Source organism: Acomys minous (genome assembly GCF_964271855.1).
Source record: "Acomys minous genome assembly, chromosome: 2".
NCBI lineage: Eukaryota > Metazoa > Chordata > Mammalia > Rodentia > Muridae > Acomys > Acomys minous.
In genome coordinates, this window is record NC_140484.1 from 116097576 (window position 1) to 116124074 (window position 26499).

Genomic DNA, 26499 nt, shown 5'->3' on the forward strand with positions numbered 1-26499 from the left:
AATTCACAGAGATCCGCCTGCCTCTGCCTCCTGAGTGCTGGGATTACAGGCGTGTGCCACCACTGCCCCGCTGTTTCCTCCCTTTCAAAACAACGCACCTCTTAGAAGATGACATTTGCTAGTGTGTCCTCTTTTTAACTGCATTACCTACAGATCAGAAAAATAGCTGTGTGCTGTCAGTTTATGTAAATAATCCAGAAACGCAACAAAATGGTGTTCGGGATGGAACAGGTTTGCTATTATTGAGAAGTGGGGGGTGGGTGGCTGGTAAAGGCATGGACGGCTGAAAAAGGTACTTTCTGGAATGAGGTCCCTGAGCCAAGAATAGCCTTTGTGGTGCCTGAAGGTGTCAGGGGTCGACCAGGGTCACCTTGTGGCCTTATGGTGGCTATGCATGCTAATAATGCAGCCTACTGCAGAAGGCATCTTATGCGCCTGAGCCCTGTGGGTCATGGCTGCCCACTCGAAGAGGAAGCCGGAGTATTTGTTGAACAATGTTCATTTTCTTTGTGACCACTGTAGCGCTGGACCAAGCCCTTATGCTAGCCAGTCCAATGAGCCCAACACAATACCCACACTAAGAAATGACTACAATAAAAGAATTCTGAATACATCTCTTCTTTTTTTTTTCTGTTTGGACCAACAGAGATTCAAACCAGTTTTCTGGCTTTTAAAATGGCAAAACTTGGGGGCTGAAGAGATGGCTCAGAGGGTGAGAGCACCGGTTCCTCTTCCAGAGGATCCGAGTTTGGTTTTCCGAGTCCACGTGGCAGCTCACAGCTGTCTGTACTTATATATAGTTCCAGGAAATCTCATATCTTCTAACCTCTGCAGGCACCAGACACATACATGGTACACAGACATGCACGCAGGCAAAACATCATATACAATATGTATATGTAAGGCAACAGTTTAAAGTGAGTTATTTCATATCTAACAGAAAATAGGCCTGAAAAGCAAAGGTCCCAGGTGTCTCCCTCCAAATTCTAAGCTACCACCTGAGATATAAAATCACCCTACTATTCCCTTGATGCTGAGTCTTTTAACTCCTCAATCAGGACTCAGAAGTTCATTAGTGACAACTCTAGGCTAACGAGCTTCTCTACAGCAGCAGATGTCCAGGCCTCGGATCCCAATTAGGGGCTTAGGAAAAGACCACAGAGAGATGGCTTATGATCAGCGAATCAGACTCACACTTTCTGCTCACCAACTTTCTCTGTACATCTGTTCAGTGTTTCCTTTCTCTTGGGAGCTGGCAAGCTTTGCTGATGCTCTTACAAGCTGACTCAGAGCCAGCTCATTCTCTAGGGTAGATTACCCCAAAAGGGACAGGTTCCCTGAATGTGCAATGCAGTCCTTTAGGGGACTTTCTGCATTCCATTCCCTTTGCTTACACACTCTATGTCTGTGGCTTGAATGAAAACAGCCCCATAGCCTCTTATGTTTGAATATTTCATCCCTAGTTGGTGGAACTACTTGGGAAGGGTGAGGAGGTGTGGCCTTGTTGCAGGATGTGTCACTTGGGGTGGGCTTTGAGGTTTCAAAAGCCATTCCCAGTTGCTCTCTCTGCTTTGAGGTTGTGTCTCAACATGTGCGCTCTCAGCTATTGCTTCTGTGCTATGCCTGACAGCTTGCTTTCTGCCATGCTCCCCGTGATGACGGCCACGGCCTCTAACCCTCGGAAACCCCCTTTAAGGCCCAATACACTCTTTCTTCTATAAGGTACCTCAGTTATGGTGTCTTATCACTGAAATAGAAAAGTAACTAAGACACCATCTGAAATTATTTTCCTTAATTGATTATTATTTGTCTCTTAACTATCATTTCCCTGTAAAACTCAAAAATACAAGGTTGATATCTCATTCCTCACTTTGTCCTCGGTGCTCAAGACACTGCCTGGTTCAGGGAAGAGTCTCCAGGAATGCAGGCTTAATGAGCCGACACACTACACCCTACTCTTACTTACCTTCAACCTTCAGTCTCCCTCCCTTTTTATTTTCCTTCCTTTTCTCCCCACTTATTTCCTTCTATTTTCCCTCTTTTCCTTCTCCCCTCCCCTCTAGTCCTTTCTTTCTTTCATGTTGGGAATTGAACCCAAGGCTTTACACAAACAAGGTTCTCTACCACTGAGCCACACTAGCAGGAAACAAACGAACATTTTTCTTTAAACTCAACCCCTCAAGGGTTCACTCTTCCACTGAGCTAAATACTCCAGCCCTTGTGTTATTCAATCAGGCAGAGAAACATGTGGCCACATAGCAGAGAATTCCAAGCGCCACTCCATACTCACATGTGCTAGTGAGATAGACTGAGCTGCCCTTTTACCTGCTGCATCTATATGACGTCATCACACATTCCAGGAAGGACTTCTCAAGACCATTTGTCATCTTCATTTTCCCTGATGGCAGCCACATAACAGAGAGAACCAGAAGCCACTGCAGCTTTGTGGTCGAATCTGGAGTGTGTGGAGAGGAGAGCTGGGAGAAATCAGCATTCCCCAGAGTCATGGTCCTCACCTCACCCAGGGGCCCTAAAGGCAAGGAAAGTCGGGGCTTCCTCTGCACATCCCTGCAATTTCTCACAGGAGCATTCTCTAGCACGTGGTTCTCATGGCCACTGAGTGGACAAGCCTGGGCTACATGAGTCACAGCAGTGGAATCCTAGGCCAGTTACTCTGATATCTAGCTTTCTCGTGGGCAAATGAGGGTTAAAAAAATAAACGACTCATTGAATTCTGAGGACTAACTGACATATAAATCGCCCAGCACAGTGCCTGGCATGGGTAGGTGCTCAGTAAACATGAGTGCCCTCCCCCACTTCCTGGTTTCTAAGCTTGTGAAGCCAACTCTACCATCACTGCCAGGAATCAGCTCTCGGCAGGGAGACTCGCCACGCCTTCTGCTCCTTCCTCTACCCGAGGAGACTGAAGTGAGGAAAGCTCCCTGCATCAATCTGTCTCTCCCTCTCCCACAGCATCCAGCTCAGTCCTGCCTGCCCCAAACCCTCAGCACTGAGTGGCCTCACCCCAGCCTGCCTGCCCCCAACCCCTGTTCCCAACAAGCATCAGACTGCCAGATGAATTCACGCCCCCTTTTCTTTATTACTTAGCAACACAGAGTTTGGCGGCACATCACTGTTTAAGAATTTTCCTAAATACTATCTTTACACATTTACTTGTCATTTATTTGAGCCTGAAATTATGCAAATGGAGAATCTTATGAGATTTCTTCTCTAAGTCCCGAAAGCAGGCCATCAGGTCAACAGAAACACAGCAGATCATCAATTTGCCTGGGTTTTGTTAAATAGACTAAATCTCTCTAAACTGATTCAAAGTCAAACTCAACGCTGCTGATTTCTGAAGAAAATGCCAAGGATCCATTGCATGCTAGAATGTTTATGTTCTGTTGTTTCATTCATACTGATGTTTTCATAAGCACCTGCCAAGGTCTCTCCCGGTCTGACTGTAGGATGTTTACAGTTTTAAACTCGGTTACTTTTATTGCTTCCTTTCTGCAGATCAGATGCTCTGAGGCCACAGGAGAACCACAGGGAGATAAATCCTGACCATTTCTGAAGCACTTCAAAACTCACACTCTCCTCACACAGTGAAAAAGGATATTTGTCTCCCCGGCTTGTCCCCAGACCTGCGGTGAAGTGGGTGGAAACGGTTCCGGGCTGGCCTCTCCACTAGCCCATGGTGGCGGGTCCCACGGACATTATCAGCTTGATGAAATGATGGCTGCAGAGAGAAGAGAAGAACCGTTGGCCTCTAACCAGGAAATCGCCACTCACTCTCAAGAGCAACTGGAAACATAAAAGGCCTGAGTTTCTAATTCTACTATTGCATATCAGTGCTTTGTGTCAACATAAACAAAATGTCACATGTGGCTCCGTTTCTACATAATTACAGAATGTATCAAAAATAGCGCTTAGTGTGTTAATATGGAAGCAGATGGACTATATACAAAAATCGTCACAACTAGGACATGGAGAATTCTATTTTAGCATGTATTTACTGGAGCAGTGCGATGGCTCAGTGGTAAAGTAAAGGTCCCTGTCTCTCAAGCCTGAGCCTGAGTTCAGATCCCACAAAAGGTGAAAGGAACTATCTCTACTAAGTTGTCCTCTGATCTTTACACAAGTGCCATGGGATGTACACCCTTCTCTATGCACACATGCACACATGTATGCACACACATACCACAAATGTTTAAAAACATAATATTGAGCTGGTTGCCATACACTGGTAATCCTACAATTTGAGGGGCAGAAGCAGAAGAATCACAAGTTCAAGGCCCAACCTAGGCCACAGAGTGAAACAAAACCCACTAATAAATAAATATCAAAAAGAGATTAAACTCTGTTGCCCTGAAGTACTTAATTTTTTCCTTGCTTTTCAAGCTCACCTGTATATAGCTTTTACATTGTTGCACCCTCAAGAGTGAATATATTTGAGATCTAGGGTTTTGTATAGTTTATTAATTTATTCATATTATATCTCAATTGTTATCCCTTCCCTTGTATCCTCCCATTCTTCCCTCCCTCCCATTTTCCCCTATTCCCCTCCCCTATGACTGTGACTGAGGGGGATTACCTCCTCCTGTATATGCTCATAGGGTATCAAGTCTCTTCTTGGTAGCCTGCTATCCTTCCTCTGGGTGCCACCAGGTCTCCCCATGCAGAGATCTAGGCTTTATATTTAACATTATTTCATAAGTATATTATAAACTCTATTCAGTAACTCAGAAATCATACAGTCCTTCATTTATAATCTTCAAAAAACCTGCAGTCTACAGTCTACTTCAAACACAGTAGGATCGAGAGACACCTTACCATTTTCTACTTGCTGACAAGTTCCTCTGTCTTCAGTAGCTATAAGACAGGAATTATAACTTCCATCCAGTCTTGTTAAGAATTTATATTCTTAATAAATATAATGAAAGAAGGGCCAGCAAGATGGCTCAGTGTTTTAGGTACTTGCCACCAAGCCTGAGTTCAATCCCGAGGACCCACATGGTGGAAAGAGAAAAGTAACTCCTTTAAATTGTCCTCTGTCCTCCATGTGAATGCCACAGCACTCATGCATCAATGAGCAAACAAATAAATATAATAAAAATAACACAAAATAAAATGAAATGAGATCCTTTATGTATGTGGACTGCCCTGTCCCAGACATGACTGGGCATTGGAAGGGATGTGCAAATGATATGGCACGCATCATATTACATCATATTAGAGGTCACACTACAGATGCGTCTCATGGTTAGTGCCTTCTCCAGCACGGGAAGGCTCCCTATGTCTCCCTCAACAGACCTAGTCCTCAGTGAGGTACCTCCTGTTGCTCACGTCATACCACCTCTAGGAGCTGGAATGAATGCTGGGGGAGGGGAAGGTAAGTGGCCCATGTGACCTGCTATGGCAGAAGGTTAATGACGTAGGAGCAGATGGATATGTATCTTGTCCAAACAAACTCTCATACTCTTTTCCTACTGCAGTGAAAATGCTAGGTCTCAAATAAGGGGCGTTCCTTCTGCCTGGGTTGCAGGAGGTCATAGGAGGAGAGCTTCAGTGGGTGTCCTGAAACCATGGACTGTAATCCAAGTGAGAAGCAGATGTCTGCTGAGAGACGCACGATGCTTAGATAGCCTGTTCCTGTAGCAAAGCCTTCTGATACTGTAGTGATGGCAGGGAGGGCTGCCAGGAGGACAGCAGGAGGAAAACCAGGAGGCACAAAGCCAAACGACTCCACAAATTGGCACCTATATACTTTTAGGAGGGCCACAGCTCGGGTCTGTGGAGCATTGTAACAATTCTGAACCGAGACTCAGGAGACCTCAGTGCCGATGTAAAAGCTATCTGGGGTGCAGTGTAGACCACTCAGGGCAGACGAACATGTTGCCAGCACAGCATAAGCAGCAGAGGAGGAAATCATCTGAAAGAATTTCTAACAATTGCAAGCATTCATTGTGGGAGAAATCCAAACTCGGTTGTACTTCCCTGGTTTTTTATTTGTTTGGGGTAACTTAGTAGTTTTATTCTAAAACAATAAAAAGAGGGCTGGCCAAGTAATCTCCTGGGGTCCGATCCCTGAGCACCAGAGAGCAGAGTTGGGTAGTATACAATGTTGTTAGTGGCAACCTAAAACAACATCAATAGCCTGAAAGCGCAAGTTAACACGGGGAGGCCAGAAAGGACCTTCAGGGTAAAGGGCTGGCCTGCTGGGTTCTCTTACAGGATGACCTAATTGTTGAGGGTGAGCATAGGGAAATGCCTGAGTAGCAACTCAAGAGAGGACAAAGATTCTGGGCCTAAGTCACCAATCTGTGGGTAGAGCCTGATGCAAAAAACCAAGATTCCTTGTCCTCCGTAGGTGGGGAGCAGGCTGAGGCTAGCTCAGGTAGGCAAGGAGACAGCAGAGGGCACTTCTTTGTTTCTGTGGGTGAGCTACGAGGAAAGGGGATATTCGGATAGTCAAAGCAGTCCAAACTACCCTGGGAACCAGATGAAGAACCTTGCTCTCCTTATCTTGTAAGATTGTAAACTGAGCATTTCTGAAAAACACATCTACCAAGGCAGCAGACTACCCAGCCTCGCACGTACTACAGTGGCTGACAAGGCAGGAGAGCCCCTGCAGAACCTTTCTGAGATGACTCCTCTGGACTCCAGTGTGTGTTTGTCCATCTGTCTGTCCCTGGCCCCTGTCCGTCCCTTCCGGACCAGGCAAACAACCTATCACTGAGTTCCATTCCCAGCTCTGGATGCATTTTTTGGGGCAGCTGCCACTTTTTAATTTTCCAACAGGTTCTTACTAAACTGTTGCTCTGGCTTTTGAACTTGTGATTCTCTTGCCTCAGCCTCCCCAGGAGCTGAAATTACAGGCTTAGAACACCGGGTCACTGTGAGTTACGGAGTTCAGTGAGGAAATGTAGAGCTAATAGCACACTGTATTATAGTCTCAGAGCACTCTCCCAAGCCACCTAGATCCTGGAGAGGAGTCAATCTCTCCCATTGTGTGTGTGTGTGTGCGCGCGCATGCATATGCCTGCACATGTATATGTACACACAGCACACAGGAGACTAGGGAAAAGAAAGAAACAATTTGCTAGAGTGGGAAGGGTTCCAAGATAGGACTATCCGAGTTCTGGTTGTTCACTTGTTTTTAAGCAGGTTCCGATATAGCCCAGGCTGCCCTCAAACCTGCTACTTAGCTGGAAGACCTTGAATTCCTGATCCTCTTACCGTCACCTCACAAGTGCTGGGTTGCAACCGTGCACCACCAAGGAACTAGGCAAGCACTCCAGCACTGAGCTACACGCCCAGCCCTGGGCAGGACACGGCCTAAGTGTCCACATCATATCGCTTCTGAAAGCTACAGCTGCTGCAGCTGGTTCCTCACCTTCCACTAGACTCTGGTCTAGTCTAGTGACTAGAGGAGTGCACTGCCTTATGTAGACACCCTGCTCAGCACTGTGGTTATGTTTACACTGACTCTCTCAAGGGCTGTCCAGCACTGCTAGCATTCACAGCTAATTAGAAAGCCCACATCTGTCACGGACAATGTGGACAATCTGGGGATTCCTACTAAGTCCGGTTTTGGTCATTCAGTGAGCTGAAGTCTTAGAGTCAGAGAGCTATATATTTATTTAAGGTTGTTATCATTATCAAAGGTCTGTGTGGGGCTGGTGAGATAGCTCAGGGCTAAGAGCACTGACTACTCTTCCAGAGAACATGGGTTCAATTTCCAGCACTCACATGGCAGCTGACAAAGGATCCACACCATTATCTGGCCTTGCAGAGCACTGCACACATGTGTTACACAGACAAAACACCCATACACATAAACTAAAAATAAATGATTCTTTAAAAATAAAAAATGAGCTAGGTATAGTGATACATGCCTTTAATCCAAGTACTCAGGAGGCAGAGGCAGGTGGATCTCTATGAGTCCAGGATCAGCCAGGTCCTCACAGTGAGTGTGAGGACAGCCAGAGCTATGTGGAAAAACCATGACTCAGAAAGACAACAACAACAATAATAATAAATGATAAATTTTAAAAGTGCACATATGGTTGAGCAGTAAAGGTGCATGCCTTTAATCCTAGTACTCAGGAGACAGAGGCAGGCAGATCTATATGAGTTCCAGGACATCCAGGGCTACACAAAGAAACCCTGTCTCAAAAATAAATAAATAAATAAATAAATAAATAGTGCACACATATAATAGTGTAGAAGGAAGGAATCTCTTGTGTATTGTGTGGATGTAGTACATGTCAATTAACAACCCTATGGTCTGTGGCTGACTAAGGAAACAGGTGGGACATCTGGGCAGAAGGGATTCTGGGATAGAGCTGGGTGTGTGCGATCTAAGCTGGCAAGACATGAAGAGGATAGACGCATGGTGCCTGAGCTCAGGTAACCAGCCACGTCGCAGGATATAGGTTAAAATAATGGGTTATTGTAAGTTATGAGCTAGTCAGAGAAGAACCTAGCTATATGGCCTAGGTGTTTGCAAATAGTGACTGAATCTCATGAATCATTATTTCAGGTGCTTGGGTGTGGGAGAAAAGCCGCCCTCTTACAATATAATGGCATATGACTTATTTATAATTAACTAAGACATGCTTTATTTCTGCACAAAAATAGAAAAAATAATTCTAATTTAAGGTTATACTTCTATACAAAGTTATTAAAAAGCAGAAAAAATACGATTATAATATTTTCAAGTAAAACAAAGGCTTCAAAGTACTAATCTTTTGGGGGGGAGAAGTTTCTAGATAGGGTTTCTCTGTGTATCCCAGACTACATGACCAAATGATATTTTATATTTAAGGAGTTCTATTAACATTTTAAAAATAGCATGCATGAAACTTGAGTTTGGATCTTTAACACTACCAAGACAGACAAGGCAGGCAGGCACGCACGCACGCACGCACGCACGCACGCACACTTGGATGCTTGTATGTATATTAACCCGGCCCTGGTAGTGTGCACCTGGAACTCTAGCTACTCTAGAGGCTGAGGCCGGAGAATGGCTGAAGCCCAGAAGTTTAAGGGTAGCTGTTTAAAAAAATGACAGAAGATCAAGATTAGCCCATAAATAGATCTTTTGAAAATTCTGATTGACAATACCAAAACCTAGATCTTTACAAAAGCATTGCCCAGTTGGTATTTTCAAGCAGAAGCAATCTACATAGGCAGCCCTCAGTAGCTGTATGAGCACAGTGATGAACAGAGATCAACGAACGGAAGAAACTGCAAAAGCAACAGAAAGCCATCACCAGTGCCAGAAATACATACTGCCCTGAAATGTCAGTATCACTCAGAATCAGAACTCGACACTGTAATTTATGTGGCCGCTTCAACAGTCTCGGAAGTAAGCAAGGAACCAAATGACAGAAGCAAATGGCAACAAAGAACACTAAGAGGGAACTCCCAGAATTCCCTCCGATACCACACATGGGCCTAGTAAAGGGCTCTCTTCCCTTCGGCCACAGCGGGGGAACAAGGTCGGTAATGGGGCTGTTGGTCTATCCATGTGCATTAGACAAATGAAAGCAGCGACTGCCACAGAGGGCAGTCTGGCTCGTCTGCCTTCCAGAGGTAGGAAACTAGGTCCAGAGGGATAGAGTGGTTTTTCTCAGGAAGGCAAAGCTAGAAATATGTTTTTGTTAGTTAAATGGTTTGCCTCTCACACAGCCCAGGCTGACCCTAAGCTATGCTGCCAAGGCTCCTGCCTCCACCACCTATGATCTGGGATTATAGGTGCGTGGCACCACGCTCAGCAGCTTGGAAACTTGAACTCTCAATTTCTGAGGTCCATCTTTTTGCACCTTATCACTTTGACACCTTTGCTAAATGGTCTATATACAACCAATTGCTTTTGAGATTTTTAAAGTAGAGTTTAAGGACTCTTCCTACCCAGGCATATTAACACATGTCTAAAATCCCAGCACTGGGCAGCCGAGGCAGAAGGGTCTCAGGTTCAAAGTCAGCTTGGGCTACAAATCAAGATTCTGTTTCCAGGGGATGTACAGACGGAGATATACATCCCTTAGGCTCTAAGGTCAGTGGTAGTGCACACTTGTGTAAAGCCCTTAGTTCATTCATTTAATCCTCAGTACCACACACTCACACACTACATGTGTGCACGCACACACACTTGCATATTCATGCGCGCACATGCACACACACCCCATTTAAATGTTACTATGTTTGTAAATCTACTGAAGATCTAAAATTCAAGTGACAATAGCCTGGTAAGAGGCCTGATGAAGCTACAGTGTGTATAATACACCTAATGGCTTGATATGCATCTATGATGTCATTTGAGGTAGGTAACCAACTTAACACTTCACAAATGGCCGGCTAGCTAAAAGCCCTAGAGCAGTTTACTGGTAGCCAGGCTTCCTCCTCTAGACTGAAAATGCTACTTCCATAGCCTACATTCCTCGCTGCAGCCGGGTCCACAGCTGCCTCCTACTTCCCTGATGAGGGTAAGCAAGGAGACTGCAGGCAAGTTTGGCTGGAAGGTAAGATAGTAGACAGGGTGAGTTAGCGGTTGGCCCGAGGTCACACTTAAATGGTTCACTGAACTCTACAGAATGACCCCTTAGCTAGCCTGTCTTTAGCTTGTTTCTTTAGTTTTTGGTAAATTTGTAAAGACTGACTCCTGGTACTGAACGTGCTTCAGCTGAGGAAGAGCAAGACTTAAGGCAAGCTCTATGAGCAAGCTTTGTTTGCACTGGGGTTAGAACTGAGAGACTCTACAGGCTCGCTCTTTTAGAAGGACCCAATAGGGAACCACTCCAGACACCACCAGAAGCACCTTTGCTTCTCATGATGTCTTAGTTAGAGTTCCTATCTCTGTAGTAAAACATCCATTGTGACCAATGCACCTTGGGGAGGAGAGGGTTTGTTTGGCTTGCATATCCTGGGTCACTTGAGGGAACGAAGGCAGGAAGTAAGCAGAGACCATGGAGGAAAGCTGTTTGCTAGCATGCTCCTTATGGCTTGCTCAGCTCGCTTTCTTAGACAATCCAGAACTACACTCTCAGGACACACACAGACACACAGACACACACAGACACACAGGAGCTGGGCCTATCACATCAATCATTAATAGTAATAATAATAACAAAAACAACAACAACAATAATAATAAATGCTCCCTAGACTTGCCAACAGATCAATCTGATAGAAACATTTTCTTTTCTTTTTTTTTTAAAATTTATTCTTGTTACATCTCAATGGTTATCCCATCCCTTGTATCCTCCCATTCTTCCCTCCCTCCCATTTTCCCCTTATTTCCCTCCCCTATGACTGTTCCTGGGGGGGATTACCTCCCCCTGTATGTGCTCATAGGGTATCAAGTCTCTTCTTGGGAACCTGCTGTCCTTCCTCTGAGTGCCACCAGGTCTCCCCCTCCAGGGGACATGGTCAAATGTGAGGCACCAGAGTACGTGAGAAAGTCATATTCCACTCTCCACTCTACTGTGGAGAATGTTCTGACCATTGGCTAGATCTGGGTAGGGGTTTAAAGTTTTATGGCCTGTATTGTCCTTGGCTGGTGACTTAGTTTGAGCAGGACCCCTGGGCCTGATAGAAACATTTTCTCAGCTAAGATTTCCTCTTCCCAGGCATGTTTAGGTTTGTGTCAAGTTGAGAAAATCAAGAAGCACACATGACAAAAACCAACCTGCCCACAGCCAGATGTGCCGATGACCTACAGATGTTGCCCCTGACTGCAACAACCCCATATTCGTTGGCCCTCTGCAGCATCAGAACCCAGCGGAGAACGGGATTTCAGTTCACAAAGTCCTATAAGCTCTTAACCATTTAGAGCCATGCTTTTCTCTCTGTGTTAGTTCCTCCTTGTCCTTATTCCCAAATACCACACAAAAGGGACATAGGCCTAAAAGAATACTCTACAAAACGTAAAATGAAACATGTTTTTGATTGTAGGGTTATTTGTTTTGGCAGCTAAGATCAAAAGCAAGGCAACTGGTATGAGTTCAAAGGGCTAGGCAAGACCCCCTGTCCTAACAAAAGGAAAGGCTGGGCATGGTGGCACGTGCTTGAACCTTAACACAGGTAGCCAAGGCAACAGGTGAGTTCAAGGCTGGCAAGACCCTGTCTCAAAAGAGGAAAACGTACAAAGGCATAACCAAAATAACATGCAAAGCATGCTGTGGGCATGGGGGCTCCAGCTAAGCTGAGCCCACAGTTTAAGAAGAGGATGAGAAGGGCAGCGCCTCTGGAGGGGTTCCCCAGGCTGCCAACCTGAAGAGGAGAGACGACACTCTGGCTCAACAGACTCAAGCACTGAGAGCTCAGCCTCCTCCCTCCGGCACCCACATGGTGCCTGCCATGGAACAGGTGCCAACATATTTGGTTAATTATCTAATGTTTCTAATGACTCAGGCTCTGAAGCAGAGCATGTCCCCCAAGGGATTCACAGCATGCATACAGTTCTGTTCCCACTTAGTTTTGTGTGTGTGTGTGTGTGTGTGTGTGTGTGTGTGTGTGTGTGTGTTTAACAGGAAAGTGCCATATGTATACAATTTATAAACAAACGATATGCCCAAATTGGCAATACAAGGGGTTTTTGTTGTTGTTGTTGTTGTTTTGGGTTTTGTTTTGTTTTTTTACCATTATCATGAGTGATCAAAAAGTTTAAGTGGCAAGATCTTGATAATTGTTTAAAATCGGTGAGGGTTTATTATGCTCTTCTTCCTACTTTTGTGTACAACTGAAAATTTCCATATTAAAATGAAGAATTTCAACCTCAAATCCTCAGGGGTGGCCATGAGCATGGCAGTGGATAATGCAGGCCCTGAGCCGGCTAACAGCGTTGTACTGTACTCCCAGGGCATGCTGCCCAGGCTCCCAGAGAAGACGTTTCAAACTGCTTGTTCCCCCCTCCCTGCCTGGAGTGATGTGTTTGGTAGCAAGCAAGGCCTTCTGCTCAGTGTAGCTCCCCTTTAACTTGGAGTGACTAGAGACTTTGTTCTAGGGAAACCAGGTCTGCCCACTCATCTCCAGAGTCAGCTCATTTGCTTCTTTCGATGACAGAAAGAACTGGGGAGGGAAGAAATGGTTTGGGGTTTTGTTTGGTTGGGTGTTTTCCAGGTTGTCCTCAAACTGGACATCCTCGGCCTCAGCCTTTTGTGTACTGGGGCTGCACGATGTGCCACCACACCCTCAGACAGAACTGGTGTTTGACCGACCGAGCAAGGCTTCAGCTGAGACAGGACAGGGCAAAATAGAAGGATCCAGCCCTGGTTCAACAGGACAGCAGAGGCATCCTCCAGGTGTAAGGGCCAGGCGGATACTTTAGGTCCCCTTTTAGAGAGGGAACCAAAGCACCTGCCACTGAAAATGGGTAGAGGAGACGGCCATGGCATGCTGCCCTGCGCCCCTCCTTAAGCCCTGCTGCATTCTGACTCACACCAGATTCACCACTGTGATTACACTTGGTAAGATACTTCACTGAGTTTCAGAGAGATCTAGAGTTCAGATTAAAAGGAGAAAAAAAAACCTAAGAGGGGACTAGATGAAACAAGAATGGCAAAGCATGGAAGACACTGTAGCAGGTAGTGGCTCAGGCCTGTGATGGCAGCTACTCAACCTGAAGCAAGATGATCACAAATTCAAGGCCTGTCTGGACTACACAGTGAGTTCAAAGCCTGCCTGGGCAGCTTAGAGAAACCTTGTCTCAAATTAAAAAGTGTAGAATACATGCCCAGAACTCACAAGGTCCTAGGTTCAATGCCAAGTAGACAAAGAGCGGGGGGGGGGGGGGGACCCACAAAACCCCTCACCCCCAGAGGATGTGTATCTTTATGTTTTGTTTGTTATTTATCTGTTGCCATTTTATTTTACTAGTGATGCCTTTTAAAAAACATGTATTCATATGTGTGTGTGGGCACACACATTGCAGTGTGACTGTGGAAGTCAGAGGACAGCTTGTGGCAGGCTCCCTCCTTCCACCAGTGGGTTCTTGGGACGGACACAGGCAGTCAGACTTAGCAGCGTGCACCTTTACTCACTCAGCCAGCTCACTGGCGCATTACTCATATCTTTAAAGAACAAAGTAAGGATATGGAGCTGTTTGGCAGAGCAAATGTTAGGTTCCATTTCTGTACTGGGAAAAAATGAAGTAAATGAATAAAAAACAAAACAAGTATTTAATTGTATAAAGGAAGTAATAAAGTGTAAGAAAAAGTGTATTTGGAAAGAATAAAATAATCTGCAATGTTTAGTTGGATACAGAACATGGTAATTCTAGATAAACATATGGGGTTTAAAAACCTCACAATCCTTACATCCTGTTTTTGGTTTGAAAGAGCACAGGGTACTATCCTCGTCTGGCTTCTTGCTCATGATGAGACAGACAGTGTCCTGTTCTTCAGGATTCACCAAGTGACAAGAGCTTATGATGACCTTTTAGGGCTATCTGGCTGCCTCCAGGCCCCACTGAACGTGCGAACACACTACATTCTCAGGGCGCAGTCCTTTGTTATGTAGCATGTTTCTGCATATACTCTTTCAGGCAAAGCTTAAATGTCCTCAAAGTGTTCGCCATGTCTTGAGGGCATCTGCCCAGATGAGAGGTTGGTAAAAATTCACACTCAGCTGTCCCCACGAGGAACCAAGATACCCAGAGTGAAGAACAGGTCTGCGGAGCCAGATTCTTTTTGGGTTGTTGGTTTCTATTTTTAATAATTTTTCCCTCTTTTCTTCCTTGTTTCCTCCCCCTCCTTCCTGGGTTCTCCATTTAATCAAAACTGGATCTGGTTTCTTACTTATAGCTGAGTTAAATTGATTTGAAATTCTTTTGTCAAACAAATAGGCAAACTTGTAGGACCTAGATGGAGTCTCTTCCTATCTGCAAGCCCTTGCTTCTGCCTAGACATGGAAGAGAAAACTGGCCACTCAAGCCAAGCTGGTGACAGCCTCCCTTGTGAATAGATAACATGCCGTGGGCTTGGGCAGCACCCCCCAGCTTCTCAGCCCACAACCAGGGAAGGGTGGCAGCCCAGCTACTGCAGGCTCAGCTGGCTTCACTTTGGAAGCATGACCCACTCACACAGTCCAGGCCACCATACACAGAGTGTATGAAGGGACAACTGACCCTTCACTGACTTCTCACAGGCTCACTATCACTGATCGTCTAGACCAGAGACCAGTGGTTAAAAAGCCCCTCAGTCTCGAGACTGAGACATATACAGCACCAGTGAATTATTTAATACGAGAAACCTGATTACTGACATGGTGACATATGCACCCTCGCCCCCCTCACCACTACCCCCTTTTGTTTTATTTATTTATTTTTGTTTTTTGTTTTTTGTTTTCGAGACAGGGTTTTTCTGTGTAGCCTTGGCTGTCCTGGACTTACTTTGAAGACCAGGTTGGCCTTGAACTCACAGAGATCTGCCTGCTTCTGCCTCCCAGAGTGCTGTGATTATAGGCATGTGCCATTGCACTTGGCTTCACCCACACTCTTAGCACAGCCCTCAGGTTAGACTATTTACTTTACTTAGTGCACTAAAAATGGGTAAAGGAGGCCAGGTGTGGTGGTGCACACTTTTAATCCTGGCACTCAGGAGGTGGAGGCAGGGGGACCTCTGCGAGTTCAAGGCCAATCTGGTCTACAGAGCAAGTCCAGGAGAGCCAGGGCTCTTACACAGAGAAGCCTTGTCTTGAGAACAACAGGGTGCAGATAAAGAGAAATGGCCACTAGTGAAGCTGGTGTTTTCTATATGCATAAGGTTACTGTGTATCTCAAATGATGGTTTCTGTGCCCTCCATATCTGTCTGCAAGCTTTGTTCTCAGAATTACCCATCTAAATGTTGTATAAACTCTGCTCCCCAACTGTCCCCCTGATACATCTGTAAAGCAGCTTAAAGCCAGGGGTGAGACTAAGGCTGCACGTCCTGCCAGCCAGGGGAGGAGGAGTTAGGAGAGGAAGCAGGGGATTCAGCCCTGGGTAGAGGTCCAGGGAGGATCAGGAGGAAGGAGCCCAGGAAAGGTACAAAGTGCAAGTATCGCTGGGATGTTTGCTGGGAGTGAGACAGGATAGCCTAGGGGGTAAGGACAGGCTTACACTGCTCAGATTGTGTTATGAAGCCTTTAATCCCAGCACTTGGGAGGCAGAGGCAGGTGGATTGCTGTGAGTTCAAGGCCAGCCTCGTCTACAAAGCAAGTTCAGGACAACCAGGGCTGCACAGAGAAACCCTATCTGGAAAAAAACAAAAACAAAAACAAAAGAAGCCTTGTATTATAAAAGAGTCTTAATCATTTGTGTGATAGCTAGGTTAAGAAATAAGCTAAAAGATACAAACTTAGTTTTATAAAAATAACTTCAACAGTCTTCATTTGTGTATTTATTGAGCTGTTTTCCTTTCTTTTCTTTGTGATAGGAAGGGGACACACCAGGGTCTCACACAAGTTTAGTCAACAACTCTGCCACTAAGGTACCTCGTCCACAACCTGAATGTTCTGAAGTCACTTGGGTTTTTGTTGTTTTGTTTTGTTTTTCTTGTGATGCTTCAAGTTAAAGTCACAATCAGCATGTAATGTAAGAACTAGACATTTAAAATAAAATGTGCTAAACCCATGCAATCATTTCACTATTTGCTCCAACACCAAAATGAAATGAGGAAGGCTAGAACCCTTTCCCCCTTTGAATTTCTGTGTTTCGTACTTCTGCTTATTGGGGGAAAATATTTAAGGTCTGGGAATTATTTATAATGATGATGGTGTGACAAGTTGAAGGATTAACTGTCACTGGTGTTGTCAAAGCTGGGATGTGGATAGCCAGGGTGAGTGTCAGCTTCAACCAGGATACTGACTTCTCTCTTTTTCCTTTCTGGGGCTAAAAGCCAGCCTTAAAGCCCACTCAATGAAGATGGAGTTTAGAGGACCACCTGTGGCAGACTGTGGACCTCTTTCTTGACCCAGGGGTCCAGGAATACTTCCCCAAGGCTACTGGTTCCCAGTCAGGGAGAGTCAAATAGTAAGCAAAGTTCTCTCAGGCAAAAAGCAAGGGTTTGTTCCTTAGATGCTGAACAGACAAATCAGAGGCACCCTAGGGCCTAAGAAAATCTAGGCCCTGTCACTGGGAGGATACCTCAACTGGTAAAGTGCTTGTATACATGTAGAAAGCCCTGGCTTCCACCCCAGCACCCCACAGCAGTCACACACCAGTATTCCCAACACCCAGAGGTACAAGAAGGAGGATCAGAAAGTAGTTCAAGGTCATCCTCAATTACATAGCAAATCAAGGCTAGCCTGGGCTACATGAGACCCTGTCTCAAAAAGAAAATTCAAGTCTTATTGGAATTATTACTTTTAAAAGCAATCAACTATTTATTAAGTTATTTTAATAAGTATTTATTCACACTCTCAATAAATAGAAAATATAAAGTTAGAGAGTGTGAGACAACCTCTAACCCAATTCCCCTTCTTGTTTCCAAATATATAGCCAGAGGAATAGTTTCATGAGTCCTTCAAATAACCATTATGTATGCACAGCAAGTAGGAATGGACATGTTGCTTCTATTCCTCTCTTTTAGCATGAACAGTAACAAATCAAAACATTATAGCTTGCTTCTTAAACTTACTTACACTTTCACTAAATTCCTAAAGCTGATTCCTTGCCTTAGTTTTTGTTCCCGGCTGCTGCCTCCTCCTGTTGTCTTTTTCCTTCAGCAATCCCTCTGCTCCAGCTGCAGCACTAGCTCTTTGTTATCTTCACATATGCCCACAGCCTCAGTGTCTCACTCTCCTGCAGACAGACCACGCTGGCTGATTTCTCTAAGCCCCACTCCTCTTGACAGCAACAGGATCACAGCTCCTCCTCCTCCTCCTCTCTTGGCTCTTCCCATCAGCACAGGCGCACTGCCAAGTTCCCATGGCACCACAGCCTTTCCTTGCCACTAAATACAAACGGACTTTTTCAGCTCCTAAATTACTGACACTCCCCAAAGTCTCTGAAATTGGATTATCTGTTCTGATCTGAAACCTGTCCAAATGATTCCATACCCTCCTGCTTTCCTGCCTCTAGAGACTTCTGAACATACAAACCGTCCTTTAAATGCTAAGCTTCCCCCAGGCACCCACCAGTCACACAACTCTGCCTGCAGCCCAGGCCTGCAGCAGAGCTACAGACTGTATCCAACAGCCCAACAGCCAGGTGCTTAGCACTTCAGCGGATGCTTTGGACTGTACACCTTTACAAGTCATTTTGCCACCTCCCTCTCACACTAGCACTGACTTGCCACTTTAGGCATCTGGAATGGCCCTAGCCAGCTGCTTGACCCTTAAAGTTTGGGACTGTCCTTGAGCACTTTTCCCTTCCTCTCTCCATCTGGGTCATCAGCAATGCCTGGTTACACTGAGTCTCTTCCACAGCCACCTTGGTCCATAATTCCCCATCCATTCACTCTCTCCAAGATATGTGAAACAGCCTTGTGATGTGGTGTTTATTTTTCATTGTTTTGAGACAAAGTCTCACTGTGTAGCACAGGCTGGCCTGAAACTCACCTGATCCGCAGTGTACCACCACGCTGAGCTATAACTAACTGTCTTTTGGTCACTACTCTTGTTATTTCCAACCTTGTTTGCACACTGCAGTCAGAAAAGCCCCTAAAAATGAATCTGATGGCGCTGCTTAGTCATGTGGAAGTTATTAACAACATGTTTTTTAAAAAATAGATCTGTTGTCAGGCACAGTGGTGCACACCTGTAATCCTAGCACTCTGGGAGGCAGAGGCAGGTAAATAGCTGTCAGTTTGAGCCCAGCCTGGTCTACACAGCTAGTCCAGGACAACCAAGGCTACACAGAAAAACCCTGTGTCGAGAAGCAAACAAACACAACAACAAAAACTGAACATGCTTTCATTCACCCTTAATTCTGGACCATACAAACATATAAAATGTATGTATGTATGTATGTGTATATACATATATAAATATGTGCATATAACTAAAATTAAACTCTTAAGTTATATTCTAAACCTACAGTAAATAACACGCAGATACAAAGCACAGTAAGAAATGGACAACCACATCAGTGGATCAAAAGAGAAAGAAAACTTGGAAAGAACTACATAGAAAGAAACGGGGGTGGGGTTTCTGAAGAGATGGCTCAGCTGTTAGGAGAGCATACTGCTCTCAGAGGACCCGAGTACAGGTCCCAGCACCCACATCAGACAGCTCACGACCACCTAAATGCCAGCTCTAGGGGCTCCAATACCCTCTTCTAGCATCCAGTGTCACCTGAACTCATGTGCACATACCATACACATGGGCACATACAAGTACACAGTTAAAAATAAAATAAATCTTAGAAAGTAAATTAACTATAGACTAACTATTGCTCAGCTAGTGGAAGTGTTAGCCACACTGATAACCCCAGAACCAATGTTTGACCTTCACACACATACACTGTATTATATGCTTGTCCACACTCATAAATACATGTTTTACACACACACACACACACAAAATAAAAATACCCAGGGGATATGGTAACATATGCTGTAGTCCCAGCACTCAGGAGGCTGAGTGAGAGATTCTGACTCTAAGGCCAGCCTGGGCTACAAGGCAAGACTCTGTCTCAAAAAGGGGGCAGGGGAGCAAATAAATCCCAAAATAGTAATAGTATTATGGTAGAATATGAATTATAAAAAGAGTGAATGAGAAGTCTTAGAGTGAAGACTATTCTAAATATACTAATAATTAAAGCTCAGCATTAAAAAATACCAATGTCTTCAGTACTTAGAACAGAAACCCCCTAGGCACATTCTGATTGGAGAGACTGCTTGGAATATCCACAGAAGGCCGTGGTAAACCAGGCAAAGGGAACCCCAACAGTGCCAGCCTCCTCCCCACTCTTCACTCCTTGGTATTATGGTCCTCAGCTCTAGACTGTGGGCAGGGCCTGCAACACGCATCTACTAACAGGATGCAGTCACAGTGATGAACAGATTCTCAAGACAACACTCCTGTTCTAAAGCCTTCTCTGGGTAAAGAAGTAAGCTGCTGTGCAGCAAACGGACATGCTGGACAAGTCCACACAGCATCAAGTGGCCTCTAGGAGCTCACTGTAGCTGTGGCCCCAAATGGACACTGTATGCTTTAACCACAAAGTCAATCTGGCTGCCCTGAGAGAGAATGAAAGATAATCCCCAGTCTCTGATGACGCCACGGCCCTGCCCATAACTGGGTTAGAGCCTAAAGAGCCCCTGAAACTGACAGCCCAGGTAAGCCATGCCTGGGACTTCACTTCAGAAACTGCTAGACAGTAAGGTGTGTGCTGCTTTAACCCTTCACACTTAAGGCTTTCTGAAATGAAACAATGTAAACCAATATACCCCAGACCCAATCTGCTGAGCATAGTTAGAGTGTTTTTATATGCTAATAAAAGGTAAAGCACTCAGAACTACAAGTGGCCATGGAAACATGAAACAGTATTCAGCCTGACTTATATGTTACAGGATTTCAGAATGTCACACACATGGGCTCACTCGATTTTATTTGTTGAATGAGTTAATCTCATAGTAAGACACATGCTGATTTAGGCAAGGAGATACTTTCTCCAACTTTCGCCGGTTACATTCTTGGCAAAGATGATGACAGATATGACTTAGGTAAGCATTCCCCCAGGAAGCTACACAAGTAGCTGAGAGGCTTCCTATCTAATGACCTGGGAGGCAGGAAGTCGTGAGTTATTATTGCTTTATACCTGCCAGAGTGACCACCACAAAAAAGGAAGACCCTCCAAGCCCACAAACAAAAGCAAAGGCACGAGCTAAGCAAACCCTTTCTCCCCTAACCTGCTTCTGTCAGGGTGTTTATCACAGCGGCAGAAATGAAGCAAGGCAGATGCTGTCTGTGGGACTGTGGAATGGGTATCGGTTCTATGGATAGCCCTCTCCCAAAAATCTAGAAGTAAAGCTGGAGCGGGGGTTGCAGCAGCTCAGCGGCAGCTCCAGCATGCCCAAGCCCTAGGTGCCACAAGAAGAGCAAAACAAAAACACCAGGGAAGTGGGATACAGCTTGGCCCAGGAGCATCTCATAAGCCCAGGAGTTCCAGGCCAGTCTGTGCAATAAACCAACCTCAAACTACCTTATGGTCCAGCAATACCACTTCTGAGTATGCATCCAAAAGCATATTTATTAGCCAGTTTCATAGCTGCTTTAAGCACAATAGCCAAAGGATGGAAACAATTCAAGTGTCCCTCATAAGATGAATGGGTAAATGGGTGGCGTATGCACATAAGGTAATATTACTAAGCCTTTAAAAGGAAGGAAATCCTGTGAATACAACACGGATGAGCCCTCAGGGCATCATGCTAAATGAGAGAGACTGGTCACACAAAGACAGAGTGTGTAGGATTTCACTTACAAGGCCAAGCCCAGTCAGCCAGAGACGCAGAAAGCAGAATGGTGCCTCCCAGGGGAGGAGGGGAGGAGAAAACAGGAGTTATTATTTAATGGGTAAGGACTAGCTATTTTCCAAGATGAAGAGGTTCTGAGGTTCTGGGGATCAGTTTTGTACAACAAATGAGTATACATAACATCCCTAAACTACACATAAAAATAAACACACACACACACACACACACACACACACACACACACACACACACACCTTTTTTGAGGACCAGAGCTCACTGTCAGATCAGCTAGTCTCAAATTTACCACCTCAGTCTTTCCTACACTGGGATGACAGGTCCAGCTTGTGCGGCCTTTTACTTTATTGTTTTGTCTCTAGGAATCTGTGCCACATACAACTTCAGGTAAATACCCAAAATGAATAATATCAAGGATATTTGCTGCAGTTTTGTTAGAGTTTCTTGTTTGGTTGAGACAAGGTCTCCGGTTGCCTTCAAACCGGTTATATAACTAAGGCCTTGCGTTTTTGATCCACCTACCTCCATCTTCCAGATGCTGGGATTACAGAGTGTGCCCCAGTATTGCCTTGTAATAGTGAAAAACTACAAGTAATTTAAATTTCTCTCAGTATGAGACTGGTCTAGCAAATAAAACAGTACAGAAATGTATACTACGCTGTGTGTGTGTATGTGTGTGTGTAGTGTGTAGTGTAAGGTAACACAGTGCCTTCTGTGTAAAAGGAGAGTATGCATACACAAGCTGACAGGCTTGCATATGCACAGGAAACCTCTAGAAATATGAGAACAATACTTGGCAGCAGGAGGCCTTGCTGGGGATTAGAATCTGGGTACGATGTGAATGAGAGAAGAGGACTTTTGCTTCTTGTTTTACAATGCTTCAATATTATTTGAGGGTCTTTAAGGATTTATGTGTTTATGGGGCTTTTCATTTATCTGTTGGCTTTGAGACAGGGTCTCACTATGTAGACTAGGCTGCCACTGAACTTGTACAGATCCATCTGCCTCTGTTTCTTCAGTGCTAGGATCAAAGATGTGCACCTCCTTGCCTGGCTCTTATTTGAGTTTCTTTCTTTCTTTCTTTCTTTGTTTATTATCTTTTTGTTTTTATTTTTTTAATTTGGAAGAGCAAACAAATATGTGAGCAAACAAGTAAATACTCGTTTAACAGCCTTACATTGTCCTTAAGGCAGACTTGAAATTCCTTAATAAAAGAGTGAAGTCTGTGATCTGACTCTGGCTTCCTCCTCTGGGCTCTTAGCCCCACTCCTCACAGTGATGGCAGTTTCAGACTCACCAAACTTTCTGTTCCTCAAACAACACACGCTTTCTCCTACCTCTCAGATTTCTCTGCCAAACATGGCTTCCCTTGTTAGAACACTCTGCTCCAACTTCCAGCGGTACTGTCCTTGGGTCATACTTTAACACCTCTTCCTTCGGGAAGGCTCTCCTGGCTGCAGTCTGGATTAGGCAGCACTCTGAGGTGCTCCAGCTCTGCAGTCCTCAATTGTAGGTTTATCATGGTGTTAAAAATTGTAAAAATTATCTGCCTGTCAAGTCATCACTGGACTGGAGTTCTGCCCAGCACTGACCCGGCATGCTGGGTCATGACTGTTATCCCTAGCATGAAGTGAGTGGCTAGACCATAAACTGTATTCAATAAATATGTGAACACTGCTTTGTTTTTGTGATTTGTTTTGTTTGAGAAAGGGTTCTACTTTGTTGCCCAAGCCAGCCTGGAACTTGTGACAATCCTCTTGCCTCAGCCTCCCAAATGCTGATTACAATGTACTAAATGAGACTTTCACTATCAAGAAACATTCCACATTACATACTTTAGGACCACAGAACAGGGAGGAGGAGGAGGAGGAGGAGGAGGAGGAGGAGGAAGAGGAGGAGGAGGAGGAGGAGGAGGAGGAAGGCTATAGTCCTTCCATCCAGAAGGTACCCAGTGTGTCTGTTCCCGATGTTTTTTCTTAGATATATTCCCAAGCTGAGCATTTTGACAGGTCCTTTCTGACAGCCATTCTGGTTAGGGATGCTTTGCTGAGCCCAGGTGAAGCCAAAATAAAGAGAACCGGCTAATTTTCAAGTAGGGTACACACAGAGCAGCTGGAGAGGGGCGTGTTCTCAGCATGACTGCACTGCTGAGCTCTCAGGAGGAGTGGCAAAGTAACAATAATGGCTTTGCTGCTTTTTCTTTTTTCTTTTTCCTTTTTTTATTAATTTATTCTTGTTACATCTCAATGGTTATCCCATCCCTTGTATCCTCCCATTCTTCCCTCCCTCCCATTTTCCCCTTATTCCCTTCCCCTATGACTGTTCCTGAGGGGGATTACCTCCCCCTGTATATGTTCATAGGGTATCAAGTCTCTTCTTGGTAACCTGCTGTCCTTCCTCTGAGTGCTACCAGGTCTCCCCCTCCAGGGGACATGGTCAAATGTGAGGCACCAGAGTATGTGAGAAAGTCATATCCCACTCTCCACTCTACTGTGGAGAATGTTCTGACCATTGGCTAGATCTGGGTAGGGGTTTAAAGTTTTATGGCCTGTACTGTCCTTGGCTGGTGCCTTAGTTTGAGCAGGACCCCTTGGCCCAAATCTGCCTATCATAATTTGCTGCTTTTTCAAATCACTTCTTTTTGTGGGTTTGTTTTTATCAGACATGGTCAAGTGTTGTCTGGACTGGCCTCAAATTTGTTACGTAGCCAAAAATAGTATTGAACTCCTGATTCTTCTATTCCTGCCTCTAAAGTTCTGGGTTTAAAAGAGTGTATGCTACCTCCAAGCCGGGAGCAGTGGTGCATGCCTGCGATCTCAGCACTCGGGAGGCAGAGGCAGGCAGACCTGTGAGTTCAGGCCAACCTTATCTACAAAGTGAGTCCAGGATAGCTCAAGCTACACAGAGAAACCTTGTCTTAAAAAGCCAAGAATTTTGTGCTGCCATGCCTGGCTTGTTCCTGCCCTCCCCAGTTTGTTTGCTTGCTTGCTTACTTACTTAAAGCAGAGAGTCTCACTACATATCCCTGGCTAGCCTAGAACTCATTATGTAGTCCAGGCTGGCCTCAAATTTGCCAAAATTTTCCTGCCTCAGTCTCTCAAGAGCTGGGACAACAGCTATGCACTACTATGTCTGGCCTAATAATAACTCTAAAAAATAGTGATTTAAATTATAGTCATTTGGGTTAGCTATAGCAACCATTACTTGGTGTCATTAGTACAGTAGCCTAATATATGCATTACTTAAGAAACTATCAGTTTCCTTGAGTATGTTTTGAAAAGTGATTTAGTGCAGAGTATGCGATCAAGAACTAGGGTGAAGCACTTGCCTAGCGTGCAAGGGGTCCTGGCTTCAAGCCCTAGTGCACACATGCAAGCACAAGAGGAGATGAGGGGCCATAATGACCCCACATAACCTGCTGATGCTTACAAAGAGAGCCCCCTGCAGGATGCAAGTGTGTCCTAAGGGCGCCTCTGACCCTTACTTCCTCCCTACTACCTCCACCCTGAAATGAGAGGCTGGCAATAGGAGGTGGAATTCATGCATGAAATTACACTGTCTGTTCATTACTTGATTTGTTTTGTTTTGTTTTTTGAGACAGGGTTTCGCTGTGTAGGCTTGGCTGTCCTGGAACTCAAGAACAGGCTGGCCTTGAACTCAAGCCTGCCTCTGCCTCCTAAGTGCTGAGACTACAGATGTACACCACCTGGTTTACTTGATGACTTTTTAAAAAAGATTCCAGGGACTTCCCAACTAGCTCCTGGCAGCTGTGTGAAGACTTGACGTAGTTCTATGGTCATCAGTGCATTCAATTTTGTACCTTTCCTTAAAAAATTTTTTTCTAAACCCAGAAAATTTTGCTTAACACATAATACAATCATTTCTCCATATGGCTGCAGTCTTTTCGATCATAATTGTAAACAGAATTATCTTACTTCAGTGAAATCAATTATTCAATTTAACAAATAATATTTTTATATTTTAGATTATATCTTCTTACAACAGAGTCCCCTAGTATAATCCATCTAAGAAATCTTTGTTTTGTTTTTGTTATTCGAGATGGGGTTTCTCTTAGAACTCACTCTGTAGGCCAGGCTGGTCTTGAACTCTCAGCAATCCGCTTGTCTCTGCCTCCTGAGTGCTCGGATTAAACCCATGCCCCACCACACCGGCTGAAATCTTAATATTCTTTATACTAATGTGCAACATGGTCTTAAACTGCTTTTAAAAGACATGTACCAAATTAAAACATCTGTAATAATATTAGAAACAAATTTTAGTATTCTCACCAACACCAAAGGGTAACTCAAACTGTCTCTTAACTGAATGGGTGAAAAGGCTGATAATAATTATGCTGTATTGGCACTTAGAATGTGCCAGAAACAGTGCTAAGGCTTCACACTTGTCTCAATCCTCACAACAACTCTGTGCAGAGGGACCAGTGTTATCCTCATTCAACAGATGCGGAAACTGAGGCTTGGGAACCTGCTCAGGAAGGGATGAGACGCATCTGAACCCAGGCTCTCTAACTTCTGACCGTGGCACCCCTGCCTGCGGCGGAGCATGTTACCGACTACAATAACAACAATCACACTTCCAAATGTTTCTTTGCTGCTTTAGTTTGCTACTTCCTGGTTTTTCTACCTATGGGAAAATACTAACAAACCCAAATGGTCAGAGATAGCTGAATCCAGACATCACCAGACTAGGGATACAACTTAGAGGGACACTTGCCCAGCACCACTGGGGAGGCCTGCAGCCACAGCAGGACTAGCTTGGAGATCTTGCTGCCTGCCTTTACTTGACGAATAGGGGGCACGGTTCTTTAAGCTTCAAGAACCAAATATAAGGCACAGAAAAACAAAGGGTGCCAAAACAAAACAAAACAATCAAAGGGTCCCAAGCGTTGTCCCAAAACAGTGTCAGAAGTTCCCGAAGTATCATCTCCGCTTTATTCTTAGTATGAAATCGAGAGAGCAAAGTGTACCAGCCCTGATGATGTCATGGAGTTTACAAATGAAGAAATCAGGAAATGGTTTCTTTTTTTCTTCAAGAAATACTCTGGTTAAATTTCCTTAA

General features: G+C 44.7%; 1 protein-coding gene across 4 annotated transcripts in view; it reads right to left on the minus strand.

Annotated features, from left to right (window-relative positions):
* CRTC3 (CREB regulated transcription coactivator 3) overlaps positions 1 to 26499 on the minus strand; it is a 109438-nt gene that overhangs the window by 46042 nt on the left and 36897 nt on the right. For all 4 annotated transcript variants that reach the window (XM_084772437.1, XM_084772436.1, XM_084772434.1 and 1 more), the window contains exon 3: positions 3620 to 3739. In XM_084772437.1, the coding sequence (XP_084628563.1) occupies positions 3620 to 3739 (120 nt within the window). The remainder of the gene's footprint in view (positions 1 to 3619; positions 3740 to 26499) is intronic.